This window comes from Cupressus sempervirens, chromosome 9 (genome assembly GCF_028749045.1).
Source record: "Cupressus sempervirens isolate cs-2001-9-10 chromosome 9, ASM2874904v1, whole genome shotgun sequence".
Lineage (NCBI taxonomy): Eukaryota > Viridiplantae > Streptophyta > Pinopsida > Cupressales > Cupressaceae > Cupressus > Cupressus sempervirens.
Genome location: NC_143126.1, coordinates 86,827,321 through 86,844,417, shown reverse-complemented (window position 1 = coordinate 86,844,417; position 17,097 = coordinate 86,827,321). Strand labels below are relative to the sequence as shown.

At 34.8% G+C, this 17,097-nt stretch overlaps 1 protein-coding gene across 2 annotated transcripts in view; it reads left to right on the top strand.

Moving 5' to 3' along the window:
* EMB2423 (telomere length regulation TEL2 family protein) overlaps positions 1 to 17,097 on the top strand; it is an 88,586-nt gene that overhangs the window by 40,127 nt on the left and 31,362 nt on the right. For both annotated transcript variants that reach the window (XM_089799120.1, XM_089799121.1), the window contains exons 5-7: positions 1,070 to 1,264; positions 6,983 to 7,140; positions 13,846 to 14,125. In XM_089799120.1, coding sequence (XP_089655246.1) covers positions 1,070 to 1,264; positions 6,983 to 7,140; positions 13,846 to 14,125 — 633 coding nt within the window. The remainder of the gene's footprint in view (positions 1 to 1,069; positions 1,265 to 6,982; positions 7,141 to 13,845; positions 14,126 to 17,097) is intronic.

Genomic DNA, 17,097 nt, shown 5'->3' with positions numbered 1-17,097 from the left:
ACCATCTCTCTCCCACCGTACGGCACATTTGGTGTCCAATAGAATACCGTACGGCCTTCATCCTTGCCTGGACACCCCTGTTTGGGATCCGTACAAGCGTTTCAAACTTACCATACTGCACCCAGCTGACCATATGGATTCATTCCAGTGGCTGCATATTGATTTGAGAGGAGTTGTAGGTTTGGGTCATTACAGGATGGATTGGCAGCTGATGGTTTCTCCATTAATCTGAGTAAGCATGGTGCAGACCTCAATTTTAACAGACCACATCTGGATATTTTCCCCGAGTTCTGCCAACTCACTCCCACTTTATATGTCTTTTTACCTAAAAAACACTCCTCACCACAAAGCAAAACTTATTTTAGTTCATGTTTGCAAAAATCCAGAAGTCTTTATTGATGTTTTTATTGTTTCTTCCTGTGCAATTATATTTAGTTTGCCCTCACTATTTTTTCTGTCACATTCATATCACACTGTTAAAAATATGAGTGAATATATTTAAATTTTAATGATATCACTTAATCTTTAATATAATAATATATATTATAATAATATAACCAATTATGTAATATTAGTGAATATTGTTATTAGTTAATAACATTATACATATATACAAATGAAAATGTCAAGTCTTTATAAATGTTAAATCAGATATATATTTAATTATTTGTATAGACTAAGTTAAACAATGAACCTAACTCTAAAAGATTGTCACTGTGTCTGCACACTGAACCCCCAAACCCTATCTGGAACCTGAGCCGAAATTGGTAACATCATGCTGAATCATAAGATTCAAGCTATTGTTAAGCCTACAATGGCTGATGTTGATAAGTTGCATTTTTCATTTGTTGTTTTTTCCATTGTAGATTTCCATTAAAAATGGAAAAAGGTTTTAGGTTCGTTGATCACAAATTGTTGTTTTCTACAGTACATTAATGGTATTGAGATTAGTGGTGTTTATGTGGAAATATGATTTGGGTTACCAAAATGAAATTATAATATTTATCATGTAATGTTAATGAAAATTTTCTTTTATCTGTTTTTAATTACATATTTGTGATTGCAACAGGATTTTGGCTCTTTGTTTTGTTGAGAATCATGGGATAAAGAGGATGGCTTTAGATCTCAGCACTTTGTCTAAGTTCAAAACACAACAAGACAACAAGGAAGGGATTGCAAATATGGAGATTTCAAGGATGGCACAATTGGTAGCATCCATTCCTGATAAAGTGAGATTGGAAGCGCCGAGGGTGTTACATGCTCAGTATCCTTCTCTCATATTATTCCTGCAGATAATCTTGCTTCAAACATGATGCTTCTTGTATTTTCAGTTATAGTGACACTGACCTAGGTTCTTTGTTAATGGTTGTCATTGTTTTTAAATTTAACTGATGACTTGTTTTTAAATTTAATTGATGACTTGGTGCTCCTGCTGTTCTCTGTTGTCTTGTTGTAAACTCTCAGTCCCATAGACCTTTTGTGGTCTTTTGTTGGACATTAATATTATTATCTTATCTCATCTATGGTAAGCCCTGAAACCCTTAGAATTTAGAATTTCAGATTATTCATCCATGTCCATATTTTGAAAAAATATCTGTACAAAATTCATGTGATGGATACTTTTTTCACTCAAATCTATTTCATTTGTAAGTATATGTAGTCTTATACATACAGAATTCTTCAGATCTGGAACAAATAGAGCTATTCTTATTGACTTATAGGTATGAAATGTTGTGAAATTTTCACTAGATCAATTTTGCATTCAACATCAGTTAGAAAGTTACCCTGAATCAATCTGTGATTATTGTTTAGATATTCATGCCTATTGATGAGGACAGCTATTGATTAATATTTACTTAGATAGATTGCGTTTGGCCCATTGCTTCAATATAATTGGTCAATCTTGTCTCTTGTAAGCTGGATGCCGTTTGACAATTTGTTGTCTGCGTCTTAACTTAGATCCATTTATTATACCTTCGTATAATTAGTTACCAAAATTTCTCATGCCATTTCTAAAATTGATGTAGGCAATAAGTTCACAAATGCTGAGCAAGTGTAAAGCCAATGATATATGCTCATGAAACGTAGTATAAATTAATTCATTCTAGATCATTTTCACAACTGTAGGGGGAAATAGACATTGGTGTCGAAATTGTTGTCAGTCGAAATTGTTGTCAGTGCTAATGCTCATGTTAAGTTGCCAAGGGAAGATTTCAATCAGTCTGGGTTCTACTCTGAATTGAATGTCTTACAATATGCTTCAGCATCATAATTTTTCAAGTGAGAATTTGAGTAGAGATTAAATCAGTATTTTGGTCTCCTGATGGGACAAGAGAGGAGCATTCATTATGATGCTTCATACTAATAAAAGAGTAGAAGTGAACTCAACGAGGAAGCATCCATCAACATGTTTATACCAATTCCTAGAAGTCCATTTTCCTAAGTCGCCGATTCGGGTTCGGGGACGGGTTCGGGTTCGGGGTTCGGTTCGTGGGTTCGGGCAATTTTTTTTTCCCCATTTGGGTTTGTGGGTGGGTTCGTGAGTATATATATATATATATATATGCAAAAAAAAAAAAAAAACTCACATAGTTGTAGAAGTAAAACTAAGTCATTCCATAGTATGAATATATCAATGTTACTTGATTATTGATCCATGCCAAATGTCAAAGATAAACATTAAATACTCACTCATTAATCTATGCTAATGTTGTAAATAAAATCATACATTGAATTACTAAAATGTAAAATGGAATTTCAAAACATAGACTACTTCATCAAATTGATAGATAATAAATTATGACTTAATAAAGTTTGAAACTGTGAAACATAGTGATAAATCATAAATGACTCAATGAGTCAATGACAAATGTTTAAACATAGTTTATCAAAGATGCAAATGCCCTTCAAGGGTCAAATGGGTCATCAAAATATGAGGGATCAACGGTTTGATCCTCATCTATATCATTGACATTTTCCACATAACTGGAATCCAAACTGGTTCCACTAGCCCCAGATGTAGCCACATCCTCCTCGTCCTCCTCAACATCTAGCAAGGCAATTCTAGATATATCTTGGACAGTCATATCCAAGTCAGAAGTCTCAGGGAGTACATCCCACAACTTCTCTGGTCCCTTCTTATATCCTGGATCCTTGCGTGATAGGAGGCGCCAGTTGTTGTGAATAAATACCAAGTCCTCTGCTTTCTTCAAACCCAACCGGTTACGCTTCACTGAGTGGATAAAGGAGTATGTATTCCAATTCCGCTCAGCAGCAGAAGAGCTCGCAACCTAGAGAGACAACCAACAAATTTTAAAAAATTAGCTAAGTAATTTTACAATACAATAGGAATTTAAGAGTGCTAATTCGAGAAGCTAAGTGGCCATAAGAAAAGGAAAGCAAATTTAAATACATACTTGTGACAAGATTTTAATGGCAAGAGGTTGGAGGTACATGTAACTTTCCCCATGTAAGTACCACCATCCAATGGCATCCAATCTACTTTGGTCATTGATTGCATCAGGCTCTGCATTTTTGCTTGAGACAAAATCAACAAACTCTCTCCTAACATTTGATGCCACATCAGGAACACTAAAGAGCCTGTTAAGTGCCCTCTTATACCCAGCAGCAACTTCAGGATCTCTATATGGTGCCACTCTACCAGGAATAGCAAGTATCTCACTGCTATAATATCTAGGAGAAAGTGCATATGCCAGGAGGTGTAAAGGTGTAGTCATCTTGTTCCAACGATGTAGAACAATTTTCTCCACCTTAGTGTACAAGGTATCAGGATCCTGCTCTCTCATCTGAATGACCTGGGATGTCAAGTAATGTACATGTAAGTTATCTTGATGTAGTGTTAATAACTTAATTAAAATCAAAAATCAAAATCTCTCAATAAACAAGGATAAAGTATTGTATAAAAATTTAAACTTACTGATTTCATTCTTTCTAGCATGGAGTCCATGGCATCATATATGTTCCCCAAACAAGGCTCATCCGTGTCAGCATACCGAAGTATAGACATGATGGGCTCGGTGAGTTCTAATGCATATTCCACCCTATTCCAAAAATCATCACTCAAGATCAAATCCTTTACAGTTTTGGCCTTTTCTGTATCAGCTTGCTTCCATCCACCCCATTTGTTGCTAATAACCATTTGACCCAATGCCTCTTTCACCCTCACAAGTCGTCTAAGGACGATTGTGTGTGAAGCAAACCTTGTTTCAGCAACCTATTACCATGTTAATTCAAATTGTAAGTTAATATGATATGTTGATAACACAAAAATTTAAGAATATGTATTAAATTTTGTAAAGTATGACACAAAAATTAAAATGATAAATGAAGCTAAATAAAGTTTAAAATTTACCTTCAATAATTCCAAGTGGGAGAAATTTCTGAAAATTGCTTGTGACATATGGTGGTTTGTCACAAACATTTGGATCTGCTCACCCTCCTCATACACATTTTTCATCCATTCAATTTGGCTGTCCATTGTTTTCATCACCAAGCTCAAGGTGTGGATAGTGCATGGTGTCCAAAAGATATGCTCATATCGTGCTTCTACCAAAGCACCTGCAGCCTTACAAACTTTAGCATTGTCCGTTATTGCTTGGACAACATTGTCAGCTCCCACGGACTCTATGGATTCAATGAGAAGTTGGGCAATAAAATTTGCATCCTTTACTTGTCCTTCACAATCAACCGCCTTCAAAAACATTGCCCCCTTGGGGTAAACAACAATCACATTTATTAATGGACGGTTTTTGCAATCTTTCCATCCATCAGAGACAATGCTCACCCCCATTTGGATCCAAGAATCTCTTATTGGTTTGAAGAGGTTTTCTACTGTTCTACATTCTTTCTCTCCTTATGCAATATGGTGGTTCTCAACTTTTCATATCCAAGGGATTGGTAACCATGAGGTGCATCATTTATTGCTGTCACCATCTCTCTCCAATAAGGGGATCTCACTAGATTGAATGAAACACCATTTGTAATGAGGCAACGCCCAATCTTTATGTCAGCAATTTCTCTCTTGTCATTTTCAAATGCCGTATCTAATGGGCCTCTCTTGCGGGATGTGGGTGTTTCTATTTCATCTTCATCCATAGATGGGGTAGGTAGGAATGGATGTGGTTTACTAATTGTTTGAGAGGGTGGTGTTGGTGGTTTTTGCTTTGACTTATCTTTTTTTGCCTTTGACACTAACCTATCAGCCTCTTCTTGTTCTTTTAACATGCCTGCTATTTGAGGAGCCGGCAACCCTTTTTTACCTCCCTCTAGGGGCCCCTCACACATGGAAATCCCTTGACCTGGTGGACCTATCAAATGATGTTTAACCCGGAAATAGGAGCTTCTATATTGGTTCTGGCAAAAATTGCATTTCCATATATACCCTCCCCCACCAGCACATTGCTCAATTCTTGTTGTATACTTCCACAAAGGAGAACCTTTATCAGTTTTAAATCTTTGGGATCCCACCCCACCCACTGAACCCTGACTACTCATTCTTGGATTCTTGCAATCTATAAAAACAAATTTAAAAAAATATTTCAAAACTTATATAAAACTTGATAAAAATTTAGAACAATAAATATTAAAAAACTAAAAACAAACTATGAAAGAAGCAAAAGGAAGGATCAAATGCATACCTGGAACACTCAACACTGATTATTTGAAGGATTTGAGACTCCACAAACAATCTCTACAACCTTCTCTTCAAACTTGCAAAATGGCCACACCAAAATGAGAGAGCAAAATGACAAAGCAAATGAGAGATTAGATGAATGAAATGCATCTAATAGGCCTTACTTTAGAGTTTGGCAAAAAAAAAAATTAAAAAAACATGTTTTTAATGCTTTTTTGGGCCACTTTTTGGCCCCACCTGCCGCGGGTCCGCAATGGGTCTGGGCAGGGTCCGCATTTTGGCCTGCGGGTCCTCCCGAGTCCGTGCGGGCTCGAATTCGGACCTGGACCTGAGCTTCAGGGTCCGAATCCGGCAACTTAGCCATTTTCTACAGGGTATTATAGCTGAGGTCCACTTTCTTAATCATTTTATTCACAGAGTTATAAGCAAGTGAATATTCTCATGGAATATGGCCACTTTAGTGAATGCACATGCAGAAGTGAAAGAGTGATTAAAGTGGTATGGAAGGTTAGCTAGAGAACAATCTGAAAACCAGGAGATTCTAAGAAAAGAATTGAGTAGAACTGAAAACTTGAGAAGGTTTAGAATATGTATACTTGTTTGGAACTCCCAAAGGAAGTAGCCCTTGCAACACATCTTTCTGGTACGGCATCAACTGTATAGAAGGTTGAATGAATAGGATTGCATACTCTTGATCATAATTCATGTAAGTATCCTGGTGACCTGTTCTGATTGACGACACAAATGGTGAAAATTGTGACTTGCCACAAATTTCCCCTCTTTTACGATAAACACAAACTGACCAATGTTTATTCTGTTTTTGAGCAAAGGCTTGAGTGAGAATGGTCACGCAAGTCAATCTTTTTGTTCAGATGTCTGTAGGTCCTGAGGTGGAGATATACTATGCTTAATTAGATCAGTTATCTTTTAGATTGACAGTTGGCTGAAAATGATCTTTAAAAGTTGTCGGATGTAATCCTTTCCATTTAAACAATTCCTCATGTGACCCTTAAGAGACTTTTCATTCACAAGTAAATTTTAGTTGAAATGATTACAGTAGAACTTTGTGGAAGCATTCTTAACTTACAGCTGGTTTTAACTTTGTGATCTGCAAGTACTTATGGTTGGTTTTAACTTTTAACTTACAATACTTCTTTATAGATCTATATTTAAATTGGCCTAGAATTCTGAAAATTTCATCAAATCTCACAGTTATGTCATTTTTAATGTTTAAAGTTAAATCCTACTTAGGCTGTTATGGTTCTATGTTGAACAGATTGCTTATTGCTTCTCTCTAGAAAGGTGTTTGTTCTTGACTTGAGTTTGCAGTCAGCTTTTCAAGCAGGTCACAACACAATTACTTGCTGCAGCAGAAGAAAGATTTAAGCAAATGTCTGAAAATGAAAATTCAAATCTAACCATGGGTGATGGCGTGTTTACATTTACTGGTGAAACTTTTGCAAGGATTTGTAGGCGTGGGCATGCAGGTATATTTAGTAGCTATCCTATCCATGCAGTGCCTTTTCTCTCTCTGTGAATGCACATTTTCCAAAACACTCAGCTTATCCATGTTTAATTATTAATCAATATCATAGTTATATCGATGGCTGATGTAAATGATATATAAGGTAGAGGTAAAAGCTTTCTTAATAATGGTCGATAGGGGAGTTGTTTGCCAACCCACAGGGTTTATTCTAATGAGTTTCTTCCTCTAGTGTTGGGACTAAGCTCATGGAAACTAGAAATTTTTGAAGGCAAAATGTGTCACAACTCTTTGCAGAAAAGCATAAACTAGCAATGGCATTCTTACATAACATTGAGCTTAAAAAAGCCAAAAGAAATCTCTAATATATTCTATTGTAAATAAATATCCCTTTTGATACAGTGCCTGGAATAACCATATCTGGATTCTGAAGCAGCTGTAATTGTTTTGTTCAACTAGATTCAATGCGAATGATTATCCACAAATCATGTTAGTTTTTAAATAATCAGTGAAACCTGGGGATCAGACCCACCAAAACCTTGAAGTACCTGTCCCCAGGACGTCCCTGCACTGGGTGCTTGCAATAGCCGAGTACCCCCACAGCTGGCATGCCCCAACCACGCCATCAGTGGGACGGGTAGTTTAATTCTAAATGTTACTATTGGGTATGTACTATGTTCACTGTTCAATGGTTCTATTTCATGTTGGCGTTTCGCTATGTTCAAGTATTTCAATTATGTTATACTGAAATAACATTTCATAACTAGCATCTCAAGTTTATACGTATAGTGTAAAACACAATCACACCTGACCCCCCACCCCCCTGCCGTACCGAAATGGAGGCACTCTATCCCCCCTCCCAGAAACTCTTCCCGGTGTCCCAACATTCCCTGGCATCAGTGTTACACTGTAAACAATGTAGAGGATATGAAGACAGTCAAAATTACATTTTCATGTCAGAGTGGGTTAATCTGCAACCTTGTTGGCTGAACTAACACAGAGAATTCCTGGGGGCAATTTTTAGTCACCTATCCTCAATGTTGACTTTCATGTTCTTTATAAATCATGGTTTGATACCAAGGATTAGGATACGTTGTAACAGTGGGAATTTCCCGAGTTGGTTGCTGGGTGAATATGTGTGTCAGAAACACACAAATTAGGAAGGATGCATTTATATAACGAAGTATTGTACATAAGGTGAATGGGAACTCGTCCTGGCATTCCCTGGTGCCGGTGTTATTTCTTTTTTCATAAGCCATTCTAATGTTAGATCTTTGTATTTACAACATTGGGTTTTAGCAGTTTAGACATTATTAATGAGAACTCATATTGAAGTCCTAAGTACAATTAGTGTGCCCATTATGAAATTATCCTCTCAAGTGCCTAAACACAATAAGAGGTTCATTTTTCAATTCTTGTGACATCAGCAACACATTATTGAAAGGTGACAATCTTTTAGATAATGAACACTTGTATTTATCGTTGTAAGGTGACGACTTGACAATGATTGGTTCTCTATCATGATGAAAATCATGTGACTTGTTAGTCATGGACATGACATGATAGTTAGTAATCTCTTGGACATTTTGATAGATATCACGAGACTTGATATCAGTTGCAGATTATTATGTTCTTTATTAAGCCAATAGGCTTCTCCTTTGGAGCGGACTCGCTACCGTACGCATCATTTATTGTCTCACACTCAAACCGTGTCTCACATCCAAACTTGCTGTATTTTTATCTCACGCGGTTTTTCTCTGGCAAAATCATCGGTTTTTCTGACTTGTTCATCTAATTTTTTCTTTGACAAAATCGTTGGTTTTACTGACTTGTTCAGCTAATATAAAACATTAATGTTTGCCAATATAAAACATTAATGTGATTAACAATAAATTGTCACAGATTAATCAAGATTATATTTTTATAAAATATATTCCATACGCATAGAGACTTGTGTAGTTGATAAATCATAGAAATTGGGTCCCAGTGTTTGACTTTTCGATCTAAGATTCAGGCCTAATTAAATAACACCATCTCATTGATCAGCTAGGAGAATAGGATATACGATATAGAAACTCCCAAATAATATTAGTAGCTTATTCTATTATTCTACTAAATGTTTGATAAAATGTCAATGAGCCTAACTAGAATCTTTTTGAACTCTGTTGAAAATTTGAGGACATTTCAAGATGGTTTATGAAGATTGATTAAATTAATTAAAGTATCTTAACTTTCAAATATAAAAATAAAATTATAGTAAAAATAAGACTATTAGTCAAGAAAAAATGTTCAATATTTTTGAAATTTAATTTAAACTAGATAATTACAATTAATTTATAGAATGAATAATATTTAATTAAAATTTAATTGAAATACAATATTTCTTTTAAAAAATTAAAAAATTTCAAATATTATACAAAAAATCAATAATAATTAAAAACAATTACTACTAGTGAAAGAACACTTTCAATAAAAAAATTAAACCTCATGTAACTTACCTTTTATTTATTATATGATTACTAATAGAAATATTCTCAACCATTGAAAAATAAATTTGAATTTTAAAAAATGAAATATATTTTTTAACTCATAAAAAAGGTTAAGTAACTAGTTTATGGAAATTAATTTAATTGAAGTAAATAACATCTAGCAAAGTTTTAAATACAAATTTAAATTAATTTATTATATTAATGATTTAAGGTGACTATTTAGAAGAGCATTTCAAATATTTCGTTGCTTCAAGTCTAGGTTTCAACAAATACAAAACAAATTTATAATTTCTAAAATAAAAAAGAATATACCTTTTATTGTTGGAAGTCATATATTTTTCATTTTAATTAACAATCTAAAGTCATATAAAAATGAATTTATTAGCAATAGTTTCCATTTATTAGCAGATTTGATAGCATTACTCCAAACACATGTTAAAAACTCACCTAGATAATATACTTATGAGCATGAAATATATTTCAAAATGTTGACAAAAAAATTCATCGTCATGAAATATAATTCGAAATTGTGATTAAAAATTCTTACATAATTAAAATGTAAAAGTTAATCAAATCAATAGTACATGATAGGGAGATAATTTGGGAAGTTGAATGCCATAAATCATAGTAAAAATACGTTGTACCCTTTAGTGATCTGTGCAATTTCAGACAATGATAAAATTTATAAAATACTCTATCGGCTTTGTCCCTTGAACCTCTTTCGGGTGCAAGTGCTAGTGAGACAATTATGGTGGATAAGTGTTTCTGTGGATATGCCATGATTTGTTGTGTTAGATATCATGAGATGTGATGTCAATGCACTTACCATATCATGGATTAATAAGAAGAATGTCACGTGAGTTGATATTCTTGAGCATATTATATCCTCAGATATGACGAGTCTTGTCACTATAGATGAACCTATTGTAATATACACACACACACACACACACACACACACACACACACACACATAGTTGGCATAATCGCCGAATAATCGGCGAGTTTTTACTAATCGCCGAGTTTTTGGGACTGGCGAGTTTTTCTCAGATTTAATCGCCAGAAAAAATCGCCGAGTTTTTGTGAAAAATCGCCGACTAATCGCCGAGTTTTTGCAAAAAATCGGCGAGTTTTTCAGAAAAATTTTTTTTTTTTTTTTTTTTTTTTTTCAAATTTTTTTTTTTTTTTTTTGGTTAAAAAAAAAGGCAAAAAGCCTATATATATTATGTAAGATAGAGAGTTACAATATGCTAGTAGAGCTAGGAAGAGGAAAATGTGATTGTAATGATGTTTTTACTTCTAGTTTGACACAAATTATTTACTATTATGCTTCCCACCATCAGCATTCAGCATGAGAATGTGATTTTGAACTCATTAGATGCATCTTCTCATTGAAATTTGCAAAAAAATGTATTTTGAATTAAATTTTAGCGGTTTTTTTAGGTTCCCGAGTTTTCCCGAGTTTTTTTTTAAAATGGCCGAGTTTTTCCCGATTAAACTTTTGGGGGGCTCGGCGAGTTTTTGGATTTGGCGAGTTTTCCAACTATGCACACACATACATACTTGGTTAGATCTTTATCTTCCCTAGCTAAGAGGGAGTGTTTACGTATGCTAGCTATGGTCAGATATATGATTAATAAATTATATGCTTCTGCATATTATACTTATCATTCACATAACGTCATAACAGTCCCAAGTATATAGACTAATCTGTATATGCAGGTTATAGATAATTAGCAATGATTATTTCATGTTCTTGGTGATGATCGAATGCAGGAAATAAATCAGATTTTAGTCTGATTATATCACCCTTAGAATCGGCTATCTCATATATATGTTATCATTTGGTCAAGGTTAAATTCTTAACTAAACCCGATTAAGTGATCTGGTGTCTCCTTGTAATGAATTGGTGCTTAAGAAAGGGTATGTCCTGAATGGACTTGTCTCCACCATGTGTAGACATGTCCATTCATGGACACACCCATTCAACATAATATATATATTCAATCTGATCTTCCTAGAAGACATCGAAATCAATTAATGTCTTATCTAGAGTAGATCGGGTACTATTGAAGTAAATTCAGACTCGAAAATATTCATTATTTATTAATAGTGAATCGGTATCACATTCACAATTGCCATAATATCAAAATCTACACACTCTGGTCAAAATTCTGCAAATGAGTAATCATTAAATTCTGAAATTGAAAAGACCTCCATAGTCTAATCTAAAATAAATTTAATCAACATTTTTTTTTTGATTGGTAATATTTGTTTGTATCAATATTGAGAAAGAGAGTACATTATGGCAATATGGCTTTGAGCCTTACATTTTAAACTACCCTTGCCCTTACATATACCATTAGATAAACTAAACAAAAAAAGAGTATTAACACTCTGATAGTACTAACACCCACCCATACATTATCTGATCTTTATAACAAAAAGAAGCGCTGCCACCTCTATTGTCAACTACTCCTTGAACCAATTTGCCGCTTCCTCGCAAGTAAAAGTTGGGGTTGCGCGATCATCCTCCACCGATAATCCCTGACCCCTCCTACGGTGCTTTCCATTGTCTTTTCCCTCCTTCGAAAGCAGAGAAGCATCTACCCACATTCCCTCTATTGTGGACGCCCCCTCATTCATCTGAGGTTTCTTCACAATCTAATGGCAAAGTTGTTGTCCAGGGGCCAAAGTGCTCTTCCTCGGCATGACCTTCATAAAACCTCACCCCTCCTCCTTCGTCACCCAGATGTTCTCAGCTAGGTACTCCATGATCAATTTCCATCCCTATTCTGCTTTAGGGATATGCACGCCCTGCGGATTTGAAGATGGCCACACCACCAACGGTTGAATGGAGGAATCCCCACTGCCAATCAGTTGCTAGGGTTCAGTAACCATTTCAATTCCCACACCTAGAATAGCTCGCTCAATAATTTCATCCAGTCCCATAAGCCATTCTCTGTCGACACTTGTAGCCATAACTTTTTGAACCTCATCTTTTGATCCCCCCACCATCAAAGCAAGCGCCACAAACAACAATGCCACATCCAAATTTGACCTCTTCCAAAAACCATCTAGATACTCTGGCTCGAATAATTGCTGAACGCCTTCCAAGAAGCTCGAGTCATTGATAACGAAAATGTGTTTCAAGCGCCACGTAGATATCTGGCCTTCATAAGTCTGTATTTGCGAATCCGAACCAAGAGAAAAATTCGCCTCCATTTCTGTCTTAGAGAAAAACAATGATCTTTCCCTACCTTTTGCTTGAATTTAACATCCTCAGAACTCTCTGGAACAAGGTACCGAAGCAAACCAAACACTCCTTTGATATCCGCGAGGGATACATTGATATCATGGAAATCTCTGCTTACCCTGATATGATTAATGTCCTTGTGAGTCGAAATCATAATGCTTCAGACTTCAAATTGAGGTACCATGAGTGGATTATTAAATCTAATGGCCATCAAAGTTCCTCTCTTTATTTACTCTCCAAGGTGACAGAAGTCCTCAAAATTTCATATTGAGGACCCAATGTTGAATTGGCGCCTAAATTGGTTGGCCGATCCACCACTCTATTAGCTTCCTTGAAGTAGCTTGAAACTTTAAAATCCTCAAAGTCCAGAAACAACTCCTTGGTTTGCCATATACTTTGATCCAGATGCCATGCCTCTATCTTTCCTTTCTTAATGCCATTGATAATGATTTCCGAGTCTATTCGTTGACATCCAATTTTTACTCCTAACCCCAAAGCTTCCTTGGCAGCGAAACATTCTGTAATATTATTAGTACCATCCGGCAATTGTTTGGCTATAAATGCAATTATGTTGTCTTTATGATCTCTTGCCACACATCCACACCTTGCTACACTTGAGTTACCCCTTGCCACCCCGTCAAAATTAATTTTGATCCATCCCTCCTCTAGAGGTATCCATAACGCCTTCTCCCTTTTTGAGATTGGATTAACCCCAATACACCCATGAACGGGCCAAATTTAATCAACATTTACACTTTAGTTTTAAACTTATTTATTTATTCTGTACTTAATAAATCACGAATTTTTTTATTTTATTTAAATTTCTTTATTTAGATTCACAGATCTTCTATACACAGGACAACCTCTAAGAATTCTAGAAGGTTTTTCTTCTTTGTTCTTTAAAAAATTATACCTAATCTGATGTAACACGGGAGTCATTATTATGTTATATATTTTGTTACAGATATTGTTGCATCTGAAATGGTTCCAGCACTTCTTCAACATGTTAGGAGATGCATTACTTCAGAAAATGTGATGCATGGTTCCGCAGAACCAGTTGAGATAGGTTGTGGGTTGACATTTTGGCAAGTTATCACTACAGCTATAAAAGATTCCCATGCAACAGAGAGATGGACTGAAGCTTTACTACGAGAGATGGCTGCTTTAAAGCTCAACGACAAAGAAGGTTATTGGATGATTTGGACATTATTTGACAAGATATATATGAATCAAGAAAATATCAGGTATTTGTCTTGCTCTCTTTCTAACTTACTATTTTTTATTCTTTTTCCTTCTCCTGACAGCTTTTGTATTTAATGGTATGACAGCTCCTTGCTAGTGAAGTTGGTCTTAGTTTGTCTTGGTATCCATTGAATTTGCAGTTAGTCAAGGATTCATCTTTATTGTAGCTTCAGAGAAGAAACAGTGCAATTATCACTGCCTTGAGCTAAAAATGCATATGTGCCCATTTTTATATTTAAACAAACATTCTGAAAATTAAATGCTTAAGTGTCTTTCCTCAAGAACTTTGATGTGATGAGTGATAGGTCAATGGTTCCCGATTTAGGTCTGTCACAATCAATATTTACAAAGAGATGGTCGTTGAGCATCATATTGTCATAACTTCTAGGAATAACATCCATTACAGGAACACCATACATGGTTATTAGCTTCTCAAAATTCAGGGCATTGCAACTTCTGTTTGTAATGGTGAACAGCATGCTGTCTATTTCTGGATTTATGTTCACCTCTGTTTAGTTTTTCTAAGAGTTTTCTACAATGTATTTGTTTTGAAATTTCACTGTTAGTAAACATAATTGAAGCAAAACAAGATCTCCTGTCTTGCTTCAACCACTTGAATTAAAATCAGTATTTTCTTTCCGATGTTATTGGAAGAATTTTGCAGAAAAGTTTCACATTCAATTTATATGCTAGAAGAAGTATTTGAAAATACAACATTCTACAAGATGGTATAGGTCCTTGAACAATTGTCAGGATCTTCAATCACCTAGGTTGAAGTGTTTCTTGTTTTTACAGGTTAGGAAGATTTATGAAATTTATGACTATAGGGAGGATAATTTGCAAGGGACTGTCTTTGATCATTATCTCTCCAACTCTTAAGAGTTCATATAATCCTTTATATTTCTTAGACTACATTGCATTTTGGGCATGAACTTATATTATTCAAAAATTAGGATGGCCTAAAGATATGCTGACACTATGGAAGGCTTCTCTATAAAAAAATTATGGGCAATGCCGGGCCTTTCGAAAGGTCACTTTAGTCTAATCAACCTAAGTTTTGGCATTTGTTGAGAAGGACAAGTTTATTTAAGGTTTGCAACAACTTAAATGATGTCTTGTGAAGGAAATTGTTTAATTAAGGAAGACTTAACATTGAAATTCTGAGCTTGTCAATGATTGAGAAAAATATGGACTGCAACCAGTGAATGCAATAGTAGTAATTTTAAATAGGCTACTGAGTTTGTATATGAGAAGCTTTTGGATGAAGAATAAGAGCTTAATGATTTTCTTGAGCAACCGTAGGAGGATATAGTGGAAAACCCACTTACATCACAAGGGGATTTTGTTACATCCCAATTTTTGACCTAGTTTGAAATATAGCCGTTGAGGTTCGCATGAAGTCAGTTGACAGTGTATTTTGATATAATTTGGTGAAATGGTAAGTTAGTTGGTCGTTATGATTTCAAGTGCAAATGACATGTTAGTTGATCGTTAATCGCAAATTCATGGAATTAAGATGAAAGGTTAACTAATATGATTATTTATAATTTATAATTTAATTACAGAGAAATTCCTTGCAGGGAGCATGTCGAAGGGGTGGAAGCATTGTTAGAAAAGAATTAGGCAGGGCATCACCATCACTGGTAGACGGGTAAAGGACCTAGCGATTTGAAAACAGGATACACCTGTGGAATTGCATGAGTTATTTAAATAAAATAATTGAGTTAAAATATAAAACGTATCTTAAAGGGTTTTAAATTATCTTTTGTCGTAGTATTTTTAATAATTGTTTACAAATGTTCTTTTAAATATAAAATGATTTAGCACCATTATAATTTAATAATTAATAACATGATGTTGCTTGTACATAAAAGATTTTAATAATTATAATAACATTTGATTATTATAATTTTTGAGTCATAATCTTTCAACTCTTTTTCTTTTTCCATTCTTTTATGTTTTCCTTGTTTATAATCGATTAAATGCTTGGAAATTTGAAACGATTATAATCTTCCAACTTATGCTCTTGCTTTTAATTGATTTACATTGAATTAAAGTTTGGAAAACGTATAGTTTCTTGATAACGTGTGGAAGTCAAGAAGTTTCAGTTCTCTTTAACCATCCCTGTCCCTCTTCTTTTTCGAAGGTGGTGTGTGAGCGGAATATAATAACTTAGATGGTTTGTTGCATTATTAGGGGGAGGAAGCGGAAATATTATGTTATTCTCTGCAGCACGTCTGTCCTTCCTTAGAACCAAAAGAGCGAGGCACTTTCTACTAGTACCTGTTTTGTATTTTGTGCATTACGTCCACAGCATCTTACATGTAATATCCTTGCATTTAGATATGATTTTTCATTTCTGTACTCCCATGAAAACTGCCGCCTAGGTCCGGATGGACTCGAAAATCATTCCCTTTACTAAATAGGTTGGCCGAAAGCTTCATCCACTTTTGTTTTACAAATACAATAGTTGCATGTTCAATTGCTTTGCTTTCCTTGAGCTGTATCTGCTAGTTTTGGAACTTACTTAATGCAGACTTGTAAACCATATAAAGAGAAGAATTCTTGCAGAGGATTTTAAAATGGTAACCGATGCATATTCTTTCCAATATCTGTCGGTATTCATTTTTATGAAAAGAAAAACTAACAACTGAGTTAAATGTACAAGATATATTGCTCGTAAGTACTTACAGGATATTGTTGCTAGGCTTAAGTATCTTCTCAAAAATGTAAGTTTTTTAAAAGAGTTTATATGTTTCCAATTTGCTATCTAAAGAAATGTTTCTCGTTGAATTCCATAGGAGGGGTTGAGCTTGTTTCCATAATTTAAGTTCCATGTTGGAATAGTATCATCTCTTTTGATTGTCTAAATTGAGAGAAAATAGGGAACATGGATGTATTAGCAGGTATAAATATCAGAGTTGCCGGTCTATTTGATTGTTTCAGATGTTGATACTTGATTTGAGTGAAAAGG